The 18,525-nt window shown below is 34.3% G+C and overlaps 1 protein-coding gene across 3 annotated transcripts in view; it reads right to left on the minus strand.

The window, feature by feature from the left end:
* The window catches only part of LOC148951859 (mitochondrial ornithine transporter 1-like), a 120,664-nt gene extending 102,454 nt beyond the window's left edge, over positions 1–18,210 (minus strand). For 2 of the 3 annotated variants that reach the window (XM_089089370.1, XM_089089372.1), the window contains exon 1: positions 2,677–2,824. In XM_089089370.1, the coding sequence (XP_088945496.1) occupies positions 2,677–2,788 (112 nt within the window). In that variant the 5' untranslated portion in view covers positions 2,789–2,824. Of the gene's footprint in view, positions 1–2,676; positions 2,825–18,100 lie in introns of those variants that run through there. The other variant, XM_089089371.1, reaches the window with a different exon arrangement.
* Positions 18,211–18,525: the final 315 nt, after the last annotated feature.

Raw genomic sequence — 18,525 nt, forward strand, 5'->3', positions numbered from 1 at the left:
AATCAATTAGGATAGTGGTATTTATGTCTAGTAACTGGTAGTAATTTATCAGATGCTAATACTGTTGCCCTCATTATCTAAGCCCCATGCAGTAAGGTTTACTGGAATGGAATGAGCATCTTCACTTGAAAATACAAAAGGTAGTATTTAAAAAGAGTAGAACTTGCCTGTAGTTATGCATGTGCTAACATCTACAGGAGTACAAACATCACACAAGTTACCTCAACATTCTGATAGCTGAGTAAAAATGTTTCAACATGAGGATTTTTTGTGTGTTAAAGACCTTAATTATTTTAAAGACATTTAAAGACAATTATCAACCCTTTTTTTCTAAGGTTAATCAAATTTCAGCTCAAAAATGCCAAAGTGAGTAATGTTTTATATTACTATCCAGTGGATGCATTTTGAACCTGTTTTTTTAAGTGAACTTATGCTTGCTATTGATATTTGCATGTTTATGTAAATTAATGTATGTCTGTCACTGGTCTCCAGAACAAAGAGAAGCATTTTTAATACCAATTCTCTTAAAATAATACATTCACACAGATTCTGTCTACAGCACTAATTACAGTCCCCATTTATCAATTCTTCAGACTTTTTGACCTCATAGGCATAGAGAAAATTGGTTAAGAAAAATGTCCCTGACTACACTGGTTTTTATCATTATTTTGTACCAAAAGCTCTAAAAGAGGTAGACATACACAAATTTTGCCTTTAGCATAAATTACAGTCCAAATTTTAAGCATACATATCAAGTTACAGAAAGATATTAGGTGACAAGTTTCAGCCTTTTATTTAAAGCCATGTCAGTTTTTAAGATTAAAAGTATACCCCACCCCCTCACCCAGGTTTATACAAAATGATTGGCATGGTGATAATCCCCAACAAATATAGCCTCAACTCTGGCTGCCTCTCATTTTCCTCTTTAATGTTTTTTTTCTGCCTGCATTCCCTGCCATAGAGTCTTGTGGGGGGTATAGGACATTGTGTTTATGGATCTTCTATGTGCTTGAAAACATTTATGTTTCATCTAAATAAACATATTATCTTACCTTGGAGCCATTTTTACCACCTAAATTCCCTTGTTTTAGAGATGTGAAAATAAAAAGTGAAGTTTTTTTTCTTGCCAATAACTATCCATTAGCTATATTACTGCTTAGAAGTAACTTGGACAATTATCCTAAATAAATAGAATTTGGTAAACATTCAGGTGCAAACTTAAAGAGATATTATTCCCTTATTCTATCATTTCTTTTTGGCCAAAAGAATCTGTCATGGCTTAAAAATAGAGGGATATCCAAATAATAAAATATTATAAACTCATGATTTTCTACACAATTTTGTTTTAAATATTTCTTGTCTTTTATACAAAAATAAACTAATGAATGAGTGGCTAAAGGAAGGATTCACAGATCATCACCTAGACATCATTTCTTTTTCATGGAAGAAAATTAGAACTTTTTAAAGGGGGCATGAAAGAGGATGTGCCTTATGTCCATAACTTTCCTACTTCTTCTTGACCTGACAGATTAAGAGTAAAATAAGACTTTTCAACTTCTTCTCAAATTGAAAGCAACTGAAGGGAAAAATGGCAAACTAGGCTACAATTTTTGAATTGACAACAAAACAATGATTTTATTTAATTATGTAAACAAATGCTTGAGTTCCATGAGTATTAATCTCTAATCTTCTTTAGCTTCTCCAATTTCCATTTTCTCACCTTTGAGACAAGTGCATCAGGACATCTGGTATGTCTAATGATGCATCCATCACAAACCTATGTACATGCATAAGACAAAAATGGTCCTTGGATCCAAAATACTTCTTAGAAGGCACTTAATAGCATCAGCAGATAAAATTGTCTCTCTACAGAGGCAGTGGAGTGGGGAAGTGACATCAGCACTAGACAAACATAAACAGTGGTAGTTCAAACATATGCCTAGTAAAATCACCAGCTTTTTTTTATAAATTACCAAGCAGAAAACAAATTTGGGGATGGATAACTTGCACTGCAGCCCTGCAAGAAGCCCTAACATCTAACTGGCTAGGTTAGATAGGAAGATTTTGTGAAAGGTAAAATTTTCAAGAACTCCCCACCCTAGTTTATTGAAGGAAGAGAGGAGATGCAATCACTACTTGGGAACAATCTCTCAAGTCAAGTCTTCTCCTCATCCCTTGCAAGTAGGCTACAGCAAGAAGTCACACAAAGAAGTTGCAAGCCCCCTATAGCTGTCAATGATGTGTTGGTACTTCTTCTCTGTCTTCACTGTCCCTCACTGTAACAGCCTCTAAAAATCCACTATCAGTCCCAAACCATAGATACATTCAAGAAAGGAGTTGATTATGATTGGGCCAATGCAGAGTGCAGGCTGACCTGGGGTGCCAAACCATTATCATGTCACACCACCAGCAAGATGTTCTACAGGAGGTTCATCACCTCTTTATCTTGCTGGACATGCAATTTAAGGTAAGAAATTGTAAATTTATATCTTTAGGCTAGTTAGAATACAATGAGCATATAAATCAATTTTCATGAGAAAAAAAAACATTTTTCAGACTCCAAGGGTCATAGCCTAGAGGCTTGGAAGTCCTTCTTGGCATAGAAAACAAACTTATCATAAGAGAAATACACTAGGTCTTTAAGGGGTATTGCACTCAAAAATAAACTAAGGCTACCAAAAGATCCAGCAACGAGTCCAACAAAGGCCTCTCTTCCTTTATTTCGAATTTCTTCCTTTTTTGGTTTTGGCTTTGTTACTGCAATGATGGGCTGGATAGTATTTTCCATTTTCACACATTACAGGAACAGGTTTCGAATATTTAAATTTTTTTCGATTTTCATAAGCGGCTGATGAACAGAAATATAGATGTCACAACAAAAACCAACAGCGTTAACTAACGTGCCTCATGGCTACCCTAATAGAATAGCCTTGCCTGTTAATTCGGTCACTTTTCAGTGGTCTTAACCTAAAATCCTAGATGAGAGACCTTGTGCTCTTTCTAAACATTTACTTATTGATTGTGCTGTTTAAAAATTATCGCTTTCAGAAAATGGAGGGAGCACACATCATTTGCTTTCATTGCATTAATGTGAAATTTGTAAGACAAATTCTCATCAGGAAGAATTCCAAGGCAGTTAGGATAACCTATTTATTTCTAATCTTAAAGAGAGTATTGCGCATGTGTCATGAATACCCGGAAAAGTCGTAGAAAATCTAAGAAAACCAAAGTTAAGACTTGGAAACAACACGATCGAAATAGTTCATAGGAAACCATGAAAGAACTGTCTAAAATTAAGCAAGAAGACTTTTCTATAACAAAGCTTGGTCAAATGCTACCGTAGATAAAGTAATGTCATCATTAAATAAAACTTTGCTGTCATCAGAATCTGACTAGAATACAAGTTCATCAGCACGAAAGGGGCTACACAAATGACAACAAATCCTTGAAGTGCAAGTTTTTACTGGATATAAACGTCATCTATATAAATCAAAAAGATTTGGGGCCAGGATAGATCCTTATGAAAATTGAAGGGTTCTTGTCAACAAAATCTTCCTACTCAAAAGGAGTAAACGGAATCAAGAGTGAACAATTGCTTGCAGTCCGAGGTTGCCAAGTTTTTCAAAAAGAATTTGATGAGGAATCGAATACATTCTTTCGATCCAAAAATAAAACAGCTGGGAATAACCCAGAATCTAAGACCGAATCAATACTATAAAGGGGCATGCATGCCTGCTGAATCAAATAACCAGTACAAAACCAAAACTAAAATTCACGAAGTAATTATTTGTATCAAGAAAACTTGTGAGTCTTTTCAGAAGTAAAAAGATGGCTTTTCCAGAGTTAGCAAGGCCGTAACCAGGGGAGGGGGGTTACCCGGTTTGAACCAACCCCCCCCCCCGAAATGTTTATTTGACTCGTAAAACAAAACAAAATGGACATAAACAAATTTTGTATGCGTTTTTTGAGGTTTTTATGTACCCCCCCCCCCTAAAATGAAAAAAATTAGTAACCCCCCCCCCCACCCTGAACAAAAATCTTGGATGCGCTTTTGAGAGTTAGCATTACCATTTCAGCATACTTGGCTTTGAATTGGAGAGGATAATAGCGATATTAAGACTTAAACGGTCAAAAATAGAAGTAATATAAAAAGTGGAAGTTGCAACAAACAGAAATTAGTCAGAGCTAGAAAAAAGGAACTAAACGAATATTCATGTTAACTTAGAATAAAATATGTTTCTACAGGATAATAAATGAAACTGAAAAGGACTGAAATTAAAATGAACAGTCAAATCCAACTAGAACGAGTAGAGATTCCCACAAACAAGAGCAGTGAATTCTAAATGTTTAAACTTTCTAAGTTTAGAGCATTATTTGCACTACACAAAAAACGATACCTATTTCGAACACTTTTTTATTTTATTAGAATAGCATGAGCAACAACAAAAATATAAAATCTTGGTCCTAGTCAAGGTCAGGTTTCAAATAAAACTAGGGCTCAAGTCGTTTCAAAACCTCTCAAAGGTCATTGTTAGGTTACGCTTTGCTGAAACGGATGTGTTGTTTGAACAGCGTATTATTTATTTTTCAAAAACTTCAAGGGAAATAATCAATCACAAAACTAATTAAGGTTAGAGAAAGGAAGAAGGTAATTCTTAGATTAACATCTGCAGCTTTTGATTTAATTTTGTCTTTTTAAAGGCACTTTTTAGTGTTTTAAATGCTCGAAGAATCCCAACCAATGTTGGATTTTAATTAAACTGAATGTTTTCGGAAGAAATTTATTGAAATTCGAATAAAATCAATGACATGTGAGATTGCTTATGACCTATTTGTCCAACGCGTCAAACCCCAAGTAACAACAATAACAAAAGCATTGACAATACTGAATTACAGGTATTATTATTTCATCTTGAAATTTTTGAGCAAAACCAACTTGCTGGTAAATTTTTCATTTTCTTGGTCAATTTGTTTGCTTGGTCAAAGCACGTACACATGATTTTTTCGGGGTGGGGTGAGGACCAATAATTACGTTTTTTTTTTGGGGGGGGAGGGCTAGGGGACCAATAATAAAAATAATTTTAATTTGTAAGATGAATAAGAAGTGCCCAGAAACTCAAGAAACATTTATGATTCAGAGACCGTACCCCCTGGGCCCCCCATCAACGACGGCTAGCTGAATATTACAAGAGAAGCCCGCTGCTTATCAAGATAAATATTCTTTCCATAGATACCTGAAGTAAAAGCGTTCCGTGTTGGCTTCCTCTGCAAATTGATTACTACTACTATTACAAACAACTCACCACAGCACCAAGCTGCCAGAGACCAGCACAGCTATGCAGGCTCCTCTTCCATCCTAATCTATTAAAAAAAAAACACCCTCCACACCCCCCAGGAAGTTCCCATTTTCCTTATATCTTTTTTTACAGCATCCTCCCACACCAACCGTGGATTACTTGCTTTCCGTTTAGCCCTAGACAGTTGTCCGAAAAGGACAATATTTAGAAAGCTGTCATCTCTCATCCGCAGAACGTGCCCTAGCCATCTCAACCTTTCTCTTATTATAGCCCTAGAGAGACAGATTGAACCAAACTTTATGTAAAGCCTACTGTTTGAAATACGGTCAGTCAGTCAGGTACCCAAAACAATCCGTAGGCATTTTCGCTGAAAACATCTTGTAAATCTTCCTCCACTTTTCACAGCGCCCATGCTTCAAAACCATGTTTGACTCCTGTCATCACTGTAGCTTCCATTATTCTAATCTTGGTTCCCAAATTCATCTTCTTACTTTTCAAAAGTTTTTTCAACTGCGAAAAAAACACCCTGAGCCTTGGCTATTCTACTTTTAACATCTTCACAACTCCCACCGTCTTTACAAATAATACTACCAAGGTACGTGAAACTACCACTTGATCGATCTTCTCGTTTCCCAGCGTCACCTTTGTATCTTCACTTATTCCTAGCCGTGGCGACTTAGTCTGCTTAACATTAATTTTCAAGCCCTAATCTAGCACCCTAAACTCACATAACCTCTAAAAGTTTGTTTATTTTGATCACACTTTCATCTAGTATGCTTAAATCATCAGCATAATCAAAGTCTAGGAGACTTTTTTCTCCCCATTTGATTCCGTGTTCTCCCATTGCCTTTGCTGTGCTCCTTAGGACAAAGTCCATAAAAATGATCTATATAAATGGGAATAGAACATAACCCTGCTTAACTCCTGATTTAATACGAAGCCAGCTACTAACCTCATTTCCTACCCTAATCGTAGCAGTGTTATTCCAGTACATAGCACTAATCACTTTAATGTATTTGTCTGGTATACCATACAAGGATAACAACTTCTCTAAAGCTCTTCTATCAGCTGAATTGATCACTTGCTCATAATCTATATAACTTAGGACTAAAGGTATTTGACGAATTAGGCACTTTTCAATTATTAACCTAGGATTGAAACTGCGGTTGACACATCCTCTATTCTTCCTAAAACCGCACTGTTCTCTTGAAACTTGGTCTACAGCATCTCTCAGTCTAAAAAGTATCATCACACTAAGTAATTTGGTACCTACAGAGACCAGGCTATTGGCTCTATAATTGCCGCACTCACTCTTATCACCTTCCTTATACAGGGGCTAATTAGGGTTTTCCTTAAATCGCTAGGTACTTTCCCTTTCTCAAAAATTATATTCATAATCTTTAGTAACTTATTTTTAACATCATAGGCATCATGTTTAATCAACTCATTTACCACACTATCAACACCTAGGGTCTTGCTACTTTTTAATCCTTTTAGTACTGTCACTAATTTTTCCTCACAAACTATATCTTCCTTGACACCCAAGGTGTCTTCTCTATATTTTCTCCTGCAACCCTATCCTTGTTTATCACATTCTCAAAATGTTCTGCCCATCTCTCTTTATCTCTTTCCTTATCGGCTCAATAGTAACTGAAACCCTAAAAAACGAAATTTTAATATCAACAGATACATCAAAAGAATCAGCTTATTACGCTAATTCCAGCTATATAAAATTCATCAAGTTTAGTGCTACCCATCAAAAGTTACGAGCCTGAGAATATTTGCATGATTTTCGAAATAGGAGGGAAACACCTCCTAAAATTAAAGGAATCTTAATGAAAATCATACCATCATATTCAGAGTATCATAGAACCCTACTGTAGAAGTTTCAAGCTCATATCTGCAAAAATGTAGAATTTTGCTTTTTTTGCTAGAATACAGATAACTGATGCGTGTTTATTATTTTTTTTTTCCCAGGGGTGATTTGTATCAGAATAATAGTCCAAGAAGATTGGGAGAGGGTGCATTCGAACGAAAATTAAAAGTTCTAGTGCCCTTTATAAGCGACCGAAAAGATTGAAGGGTAACTGGGCCCCCTCACACGCCCATTTTTCCCCAAAATTATCTGATCAAAATTTTGAGATAGCCATTTTGTTCAGAATAGTTGAAAGATCAAATAGTTATGTCTCTAGGTGTAAAATGACCCCCCACAGTCCGTCGGGGCTGGCCTATAAGTTATGAAATTCGCCTATTGTTTACGTATAGTATTTCTTATTGGGAAGTACACAGATTTTTTTTTTTGGGGGGGGGGTGCTTGGGGTGGATTTCTATAAGGAGAATCTTCCTTAGGGGAGGGGAATTTATGGGGGCTGAATATTCCAGTGGAAATGTTACACTGGGGGGATTTGACATAATTACTATTCGAAATCCTTTTTAATCCTCTTATATTATCTTTGCCAAATTTTCATGTGGAAATGTTCCGGTGGAATTATCCAGGGGACTTTTTCAGCGTGTTTGGATTTCCGGGAAATAATTTCCAAGGAAGGGGACATTTCTGGAGTGATCAAGAAACCGATTAGAGACTGAAGTGTTATTCAAATGAAAGAATGCTAAGGAAAATTTTTCAGGCTGAATCGTCGGCACACAATTTTACAGGGGGGGGGGAATTCTCAGCGAGGATGGAACTTTTTGGAAAAATTTGACGAGGGGTGCACTTTACGTTGGATGAAATTTCCACGGTGAAGTTTTCCGTGGGGGGAGAGGTATATTTCATAGAGGGTAAGAAAGATTTACCGGCATTATTTAAAAAACGAACAGAAATTATTCCATATATGAAGGGTTACCCCCTCCTCAATACTTTTCCATTTACGCTAAAGTTTGACTGTTTGTCCCAATTATTTAAGAGGGTCTATTGAAACACGGGGGCCGTTTAATTAGAATAGGAAGCTTTTTTAAAAGTGCTAACAACTTTAGCGTAAAGAGCAAGGTATTGACGAGGGGGCAACCCTTCATATACGGAATAAAATATGCCAAAATTAATATGCAATTTTTTTTTATTTTGTATGTACGGTAGCCAAATTCGAACCTGCATTAGTTGAAAAACGTTAAGAAATTAAATTTAAAAAAAACTATTTTTTTAAATGAAAGTAAGGAACGACATTAAAACTTAAAACGAACAGAAATGATTCCGTGTATAAAAGGGGCTGTCTTTTATACACGGAATAATTTAGCTCTTTACGCTAAAGTTTGACTCTTTGTCACAACTCTACTTTTTAAAACAATAAAACTTTCAAGTTCTCTTACGCAGAGCTTTATTGACATCGTTTATTTAAGATCGTGTGTCAATAAGTTCAAACTTACCTGCTAAATGCTTCGGTACAAACGTGAACAAAGCTAATTCTTATATTATTCAAAATATACCGCACATTGGGCCTTACATTGTTTTTTTCCGAAATGAATTTCTGTAATCAATTAGTAGTACTAGAAAGGAAAATATATAACTAGGAACTAAAAACAAAAAAAACTTTTGTTTTTGTAAAGACTAAAAACAAAAAGATATTTAGATAGCTTTATACTAACCTTCACTCAAATCCTTAACACCTCCAATACCTCTAAATGAATTCTTCTTTTTTTTACTCTACTGACACTCTTATTTTATTTATTTATGACTTATTTTATTATATGCCGTTTTATGACTTTATTTTACCTTTAATGTATGGCCTGCTTGATATGATATTATTTTAGCTACTTTAATATTTTTCTTAAGTGTTTAATTTCTATTTGTCTGTATTTTGTCTGTTTATATTTCTCAATGTTTTGGTGTCCCTGATTATAAATTCATTGAAGTGGTTGTGATGGTTGTTGTTTACTTCATTTTTTTTTTTTTTTTGTATGAAACGAAATTATATTAGGTGATTTATCTCTTATGAAAAGTTTTAAGAATAAAGCGTATTCTATTCTATTCTAAATAAATACTTAATATGAAAAAATTTCTTCAAATTTTGGATCTTGAAATTTTATCAAATTTATTCTTTTAAATTTTGGATACTATAGGCTAAGATTCAATCTTTACTAGTCATATCGCCAGCTTTAATTAATCGTCATAATATTCCCAAGGCATTGAATAATACCTATTCCCACTAGTATATATAATATGGTAGGCTCACTTATTTGTTGTTTTTCCCTCTTTGTTTTGTCTGTTCTTCCTTGTTTTGGTTTTGTTTGTATTTGTCAGAATTTATTTGTTTCTTTCCATTTTCTTTCTTTATACTCCATCAGTGTTGTATTTTACATTTATGATGGGCAATAAATTTATACATACATACATACATACTAGTATATATAATATGGTAGGCTCACTTATTTGTTGTTTTTCCCTCTTCTTTTGGACTGCCATTCCATAAGCCTTGGACAAAATCGAGAAGATTCAAGCCGTGAAAAACAAACAAATAAGATTAACTTGTATATTTTTAAAACATGTAAACATCAAAATAAAATTATAGCTATTCTAGACAAAATTAAAAAATTAGCCAGGAAAGTAAAAACCTAATGTTTTATAGCAAAATAACTAACCACTTTATTGACTAGATCCTACCAGAGAAAGCTAAGCGAGATTCTCCCGTGCTAAAGAAAGATCATAGGACACACTATAGAATCTGATAATATTTTAGATCTTTTTAAATGATCTAAAAAGATAAATTATTAAAAACCTAAAATGATCTTTCCAAAGAAACATTTAAACAAATATATATTAAAAACATATACTATTTTAATAAATATATAATATTATAATAAATAGAAGGAAACTGGTAATTCGTTTTTTAATAATACTAATATTATTATTCGTATTTTGTATTACGCTGTTAATTTTATGGATAGGCTATATATTTATGAATATTAAAATTTTCAGACTCGACTAAGTTAAATAGATACTATTTTCCTGTAATTCCGAAGATACTATTTTCCTGTAATTCTAGGGCAAAGAGTTCTTTAATTTCATATTTCCTGTAGCTAGAGATACTATTTTCCTGTAGTTTTAGGGCAAAAAGTTCTTTAATTTCATTTATTTGCTTCTGCACTTTTGTGTTAGAGCCATCATGAGATTTCAGACAAGGGGTACTGTCCCCAAATTCTTTGATTAATTCTTATATTACCTCTATTTTTAATAGCATCTCATAATCATATTCGAAAGTTTAGGTTAAAAGAAAGTACATATAACGGCTAATACAAAGCACTATTTATAGGTTTTGGCACCGTAGTCTTCAAAGAGAGGATTTAAAGGTGGAAATTTTACTTTATTTTTCATTTGCTACATAAATACAGACTTTTTATGTATGTGACTTTATACACATTTATGACTTTTTTTGTACTTTTATTTGACTTTATTATAAAAAATACTGCTATATAAGACTTTTATATTTGTTCACATGACTTTTTAGCAACTACCTATACTGCATTAGTAAACAAAAATAATCATGTTATTATGTCATGTCCTTTTTTCAATATCTGTCTCAAGAAAAAATGATTTCCTATCCAAGGGAATAATCCCTAGTTTTAAATGAAAAAATAAAATATCAAGCTATTTTTCAGTCCGTCTTTGGTAAGTACAATAAGACTTTATAGATCCTACCAATCTTTTAAAAATTCTAACTAATTCCATAAAAGTTCAAAACTAAAACTCCCTAAATTGAGAAAGTACGCATTCAAAAGACAACTCCCACCTGTAAACCCTTACAAAGTGTCAATAGCTTCATTCATGTATTTTTTCGTTGTTTCATAGGTTAAAATCAAAGCCCCGGTGGCAGGAAAGGTCCGTACTAACGTCGGTCCCAGACCATTGTATAAAGCCAAAATCCCTGCAGAAAAAGGCTTAAATTATGCGCACAAAAACTTTAAGAACTTCGCCGACACAATAAAGAAAAACCTTTGCCCATTTTGTGACCAGACTGTGCAGCAGTTTGAAGCTGCTTTCTTTGAGCCAGTTTTCTAAAGCAGAAATCTTGGTTTTTAGTCTTAGCATCATCTATCGAAAAAAATTAGTTCAATAGAAAGCGCTGTGTGGTGTGACAAGAACCAAATGTTCTAATATTAAAAAAAAAAATGTTAGGCCTAGCAGCCGATAGTGTCCATATGACAAAATGTTACCGTCTTCCTGATAAATCAGCAATGGGAGTTACCATGCATAGAAGGCCCAAAGAAGACCTGTCCTGATCCCATTAGGTAATGAAGTTGAGATCCAAAGCGTTTTTAAATCTGCTTCGAAGCTTAAAGGATCCAGGATATGTATCTCAACAGACCTATCTCCAGTGCTAAAAAAAACCTCCGCAGCAGCCCCCCACTTAAAGGGAAAAAATTAAGTGAAAGAGGTGATGTCCTAATGACCGTGTTAAACAAAGGGATGCAAAAATCTGACTAAATAAAAAAGGACACCAATCTCAACTAGGAGAAATGCAGATAACGTATTTTATTCTTCGACAATTAAGTTTGTGCGTTGTTTATGAAACAGTTCGGTCTGATATCAGATCGGTCTGATATCAGAATAAGGTGCAGTGTGAAACTATCAATCTGTCACGAGGAATGTCACTAGTACTTTTTCATCCCTTTCTTCTTCTTTTTTTATAGGCCTTAACTTAATTCTCCTGCTAACTTGGCACCAGCGTCGAGAGAGCAGATACCATTCTCCACCAGCAAACTCCGTCTTCAGCTGTCGCAGGTGTATCTTCAAGTCTTATTCTTGCATTGCATAGGAAATTATATAAACTACCGGACTATCTTGCTCTTGGGTAACCGTGTGGCCGTTTCCATCCAGCGGCGACAGGGTTGAAAACTTGAAATCACATACGATGCGACAAGGTATTTTTTCTAGCATTCCGAAGAGGTGGCCATACCACCTTAGTGTGAGTTGCGCAGCTTGCCGGGACATGTGGGATCTGCGCCGTACGGGACAGGAGGTTGTCCCGTACGGAGGTCTTATGAACGAAGTCCTTCTATCTTTCAGAGTCCTTTGCTTTTTAAGGTTTATTTTTATTTTTAATTTATATTTAATTTTAGGTTTATGTTAAACCTTTCTTATAAATAGAAGAGAAAACCTTGTAAAGTGTGGTTCCTTACAGCAATAGGTGGAGGGCTAGCATTTTTTGTTCAGAACGGGATCTCTTGGGGATTTAATAACGAATTGTCTAGTTTTAACAGGGAAATGTTCTTTGATAATCTGTCAATTAAGATTATGGCCAATACTTAAAAAAAAAAAAAAATATTCTTCAACATAATAGCGGCCCTCTGCATCAGTCCCTGAATTTTTGAATGAACAGTTTTTAGAAAGATTGATGAAAATGGATATCAGGTTGCGATTACGGGATATTCTAATTTTAATATCCTGTCTTGGGATAATACTGAGCTGGGTAATCAATACACTCAAGAAAAGTTGCTAGATTTTCTGTGTTAAAATTTTGCGAAGTCGTTGGTTCCGTCATGTAGAATTCCTAGAAGAATAGCAGAACAAACTGCAACGTTATTAGATAATATTTTTACATCAATTAATTTTTTCCAAACACGAGTTCTTCTAAGTCATGAGAGTGATCAATGTAGTGTCTGATCAATGCTTAAAAATCGCCCTAAAAACGTTGTGAACGTTAGAAAGAGAAATTTTAGTAAAGTTGATATTTTTAATCTTAAAAATAAGTTGTCAGGAATGGATAGGAATCATATTCTAGAATCAAAGTGCCCTGAAGAGTCTACAGTGATGTTCCTCGAAATATTCTAAAATACTTTAAACGAAGAATGTTCGTTCATGTGTCGTTGGTGTAAACAGTACGATACGCCTACTAAGCCGTGGATTTCGTCCGGTATTTTGAGATTGAAATAGGTAAAAAATTTACTATTTAAAAAAATATGTTTCAGAACCGAATCAGGAGAATAAATCAATTTTTAGTAATTATAAAAACACATTGTAAAAATTGACTCGTAATGCAAAAAAGCTGTATTTTAAGGCTCATTTTTGCAATCACAAGGGGACAAAAACAACAGAGAGGTTAATTAATTCGTTAGTTGGAGACCAGAAGAAGCCTTTACAACCAAGTGAAATGATTGGCCAAGATGGGATTATCGTACAGGATGAAAAATAAATTGCCGATGTTTTAAATCAGCATTTTGTTACTATCGGCGAAAAACCAGCCAACTTATCATCACCATTGTCAGATTATGATTCCCACTGTAAGTACCTGCTACCACCTTTAGACAAATCGGTGTTCCTGAATCGAGTCATAGAATTCGAGTCAATGAATAACATTACAATTATGAAACGTGGCAATTCTGAAGCGTTAGACGGTTCTTTTTCTAACCCTGTGAAAAAACAAACAAAAAAACGAATATAAAGACGACAAACGGGTCTATGGCCAGTAAATTAAGACGAAGAGAACAACTAAAACTAAAAAGTATAACTAAAAATATATATGTGCAACTAAAATAGGCTAACATAAAATATATAAAATACATTTACTTAAATATACAATTGGCAGCTATCTTCATGCAACCACACAACTTTCATGAAGGTAGCTGCCAATTGTCTATGTAAGTAATTGTATATTATATATTTTATGGTAGTCTATTTTAGTTATGTATATATTTTTTAGTTACATTTTTAGTTGTAGCTTTTCTAGTTCTTTTTATTTCTACGCTGAAGATGCCTTGTTGTATACGGGTGAAATATTCATTTGATTTTTTTTGTTCTCTGTATCTTCATTTACTGGTCATACACCCGTTTTTCCATAGGCGCCCATAAGCTGAATTTCAGGGGAGGGAAAACCTCGTCTAATTGGCACTTTTAATGCTATATAATAGAAATTTCAGAACAAAAATATAAAAATAAGGCGGCATCATTCAGCCAGGGGGGCGGCCCCCCCTCCCCCCTTTATGGGCGCCCATGCGTTTTTCGTCTTCATATTCGTTTCTTTGTTGTTGTTTTTTTTTGTCACGGCTGGCCAGTTCGGCTTTAGATCTTTTATTAGCCCTGTGAAAGCAGTTAAGAGCGAGGTATTGATATAAGTATTAATTTCTGTTCGGTTTAAGTTTTAATGTGGCTCCTTACCTTCAGTGGAAAAAACTTTTTCAAATAATGCTGGGAAATCCGGCGCCCCCTTCATAGAAATGTCCCTTCCCCCTCGGAAACATCCTCAATGGAAAGATCCTCCCCCGTAACCCCCTCCTCCGACCCCCACACCAGAATAAAATCCCTCCTGAAATCGTCTGTATATTTCCCATTAACCAATGCTATATATAAACAATGGGCAAAGTTCATAGCTTGCAGCCCTTCCCCCGGGAAATGTGGGGTATTAAGTTATCCTCAAAGACATATTTGTTAGATTTTCGACTATGCTGAACAAAATAGCTATCTCAAAATTTTGATTGGGTGACTTTGGGAGAAAAATGAGCGTGGGAGGGGGCCAAGTTGCCCTCCAATTTTGTTGGTCCCTAGAAAACGGCACTAGAACTTATAATTTCCGTTTAAATGAGCCCTCTCACGATATTCTAAGACTAATGGATTGATATGATCACCCCTGGGAAAAAACAACAACAAATAAACACGAATCCGTGAACTTTCTTTTGGCAAAAAATATAAAATTCCACATTTTTGCAGATAGGAGCTTGAAACTTCTATAGCAAAGTTCTCTGATCGCTGAATCTGATGGTGAGGGTTTCATTAAGATTCTATGACTTTTAGGGGTTGTTTCCTCCTTTTTTCGAAAATAAGGCAAAGTTTCTCAGATGCGTAACTTTTGATGGGTATGATTAAACTTGATGAAACTTTATATTTGAAATCAGCATAAAAATTTGATTCTTTTGATGTATCTATTGGTATCAAAACTCCGTCTTTTTAGAGTTTCGATTACTATTGAGCCAAGTCGCTCCTTATTTATATTTCGTTACCACGAATTGTTTGAAACATCTAGCATATCATCCTCTGTTTTTCGGAGAGCCTAAGCTCAGAACCACAATTGACCGCTGTCATCACTGTAGCTTCGAATATTCTAATCGAGTTTTGCATTATTTTCCTATTCTTCCAAAAAAATTTCAACTGTGAAAAAATACCCTTAGCCTTGGCTATTCTACTTTTAACATCTTCAAGGCTCCCAACGTCTTTACTAATAATACTACCAAGGTAAGTGAAGCTGTCCACTTGATCGATCTTTTCTTTACCCAACATCACCTTTTCATCTTAACTTGTTCCTAGCTTATGCGACTTAGTCTTCTTAACATTTATTTTCAAACTTATTCTAGCACCCTGAACTTAAAAAACCTCTAAAAGTTCGTTCATTTGCTCATTCTTTAATTCAATGGCTTGATAATATATTCTGAAAATTGGGAAAAAAATTTCTGGTTCACACTATTGGCACACACCAGAATGCTCATTCTTTACAGGGTTTTGCAGTTATAATAATGAATAATTTGCACAAATCAGGATGTTCAAAAGAACTTTTTTCAGTCGATTGTTCTGAATTGAACTTGTAAAGCGTCAATAAGCTAAAAAAAAAGTCTTCTTTGTAATATTTTATGGAGGAAAAAAAAACCGGAGAAATGGGCCACATACGTGTCTCCCATGCAAAAACGTGATATTTCTTGTTGTTCAAGTCAGGGAATTGTAAGTCTCATGTATAGGGTATTCGGGCATGGGGATGGTTGAGGAAATTTACTTGAAACTTTCGGGGAATGTTGAGTGGGTGTTAAAATAAATAAAAAGCCCCAATTAGAAGTATTAAATAAGAGGCCAGAAAAAGTGGATTTATTATAACAACCAAAACCTTGGCAATCAAAAATAGTCGAAAAAGTCCAAATCGTAGTAGAAAGTTCTTGATGTGTTCTTGTTGTTGCTGTTTAGTTTTGGCTGAATCAAAAGTTGTGGTTGTGAGCCAAGTCTTAAGGAATCTTTTTACAGGGATAATAGATTTTTCATCGAACTGTACATACTTTTGCGAGGCCAATTCCCCTTTTTGGTTGAAAACAAAACTTTCGACTCCAAAAAACTCCCAAAACTTTTCTTCAATAACATTGTCAATACGGATATAAATATTGCAAACTAACCATGGTAATGGTTTCGAAATATCTACTAGAGACCGCCAATCCATGTACGACATCAACAATCCCTGGAAGATTATCAGAATATAGCGCACTTTATATACATAATAGCTATAAGTAATAGTCCACTTCCCTAATTCGAGCTGACACAAATTACAGTGATTTTGTTTTGATATTTGTAGCCAGTTAGTCAAGCAGCTTTCGTGGACATATCTTATGCTTCCTTTGCAATTGCAAGGACTTATTAAATTCTCTTTAGTTTCTGAACCAAAACAAATTCGACACTCGTTTCCATCGACACGTGTTGTACTTACCATCGTAACTTATTAAATCTTGTGTCCTTTACAATGAGGTTTAATAAACCTGTTTAGAAGCCTCCACTTTATTTAGTCAAAAATGAAATTTAAATAAAAATCACATGTCTAAAAAATCTATTCCGAAGTTTTAAAAAAAAGGACAAATATTTATGCACTTTTCAAAGCGACGATTTTCTTACTTAGAAAAAAACGATGTAGATAGGTCACGACATTGGGAAAATTCGTTTTTATTTCTCAAGGGTGAACGTATTGAACCTATGATGACGTCAGGATATCATATAAAATTCTCTTTAAAAAAAACTCGCTTTATACTTTACAAGGTTCTGCAGTTATAACAATGGCTAATTTGCACAAACCAGGATAATCAAGAAGTTCAAACAAACTCTCCAGTCGATAGGTCTGAATTGAACTTAATATCGTTCTGGACTTAAAAAGCTTGCTGAAACAGCTGTTGGAGTTCCTTATAAATTAATTACATTTAATATTATTAATAGATAATTAATTTCCTTAATTAAATTAGTTTAATTTATATAATTTTAAATTGTTCAGAAATCTTGGAACTGGTGCTGTCGAGGTAAAAAAAAAACATAATATAATTGCTCAATAAAGTTGGATTTTGCCAACTCCATAAACTGTTTGACTAAGCAACTAAAATTGCTTTAGTCGCAAATAAATTGGAATATTGCTCAGGTGTGAAAATGTGTATGAAGAAAAAGTATACCGATTTTTCTTCTTTTGCTTATAGCTCTAGCGTGTTAGTTGTGACTTGCAATGCTTGGAAGTTATTTTTTCTAACTGCAGCCTTCTTGTATATACGCATTAAAGTTCATTTAACGATCTTTCTCTATTGATGGCTATTTTGTTTGAATATATGCAACATTTTATGTTAGATATTCTTTTATATTATTACGTGACTTTGAAAGGTCCCCACACAAGTAAACCACCAAATAACTCAATCAGCTTGAACTCGACCGCTTTAGATTCAACCATAAAACAACTCAACCACCACATAACTAAACCACTATCTTAATGGACTTACCATTCCCTGAGATTTATCCCATAGTTGATAAAACAATTAATATTCCAACCCTTTTCCTTTTTTTAAATAGTTATTTCCAATTCTATATGCACGTAAGAATATTCGTTCGCCAAATCAAAATATCCCTCCAAAATAAAAAATAATATGTATCTCTTAATGGAGCCACTATTCCCTCATAGATAGCTTAGTTTATAAGCAAATAATAATTCAAGCCTTTCTCTCTCTTTAAATAAATGTTGACCATACCCCCCGTCTGGTAGTTGTGTATTATACTGACTAGACTTATACATTTAAAATTCCCACGTTAAATATATTTGGAAATTTGAATCAAAACATTCCTCCAAAATAAAATATAATATGTATCTTAATGGACTTACTATTCCCTGAGATTTATCCCATAGTTGATAAAACAATTAATACTCCAACCCTTTTTTCTTTTTAAAATAATTATTTCCAATTCTATGTGCACGTAAAAATCTCATGTCAAAATTCCTTGCAAGAAATAATCTTTAATTTGTCACTTGAATTCTAACTCCCTCATCATATCGCATTCTAAATCCCGTTATGTTATCGATTTTTAGATCTAGTTTCTTACGTGAGTAGATTTTCGTCATAGGCTATTGCGCAGGTCTAGGTTAGGAGTCCCGTTCACCTGTAAATATATAATCATGGCCGGAATATAGGGTGGTGACGCTGTTCTGGTCACCTTATTAAAAATAGAATTTCTATCATAACATATTCTAAGTCCTATTATGTAAGAATTTCTGTCATATCACATTCTAAATCCCGTTATGATACCGAT

This window comes from Artemia sp. Qi Xiang Cuo, chromosome 5, assembly GCF_049724085.1.
Source record: "Artemia sp. Qi Xiang Cuo chromosome 5, ASM4972408v1, whole genome shotgun sequence".
In the NCBI taxonomy this organism is placed as follows: domain Eukaryota; kingdom Metazoa; phylum Arthropoda; class Branchiopoda; order Anostraca; family Artemiidae; genus Artemia; species Artemia sp. Qi Xiang Cuo.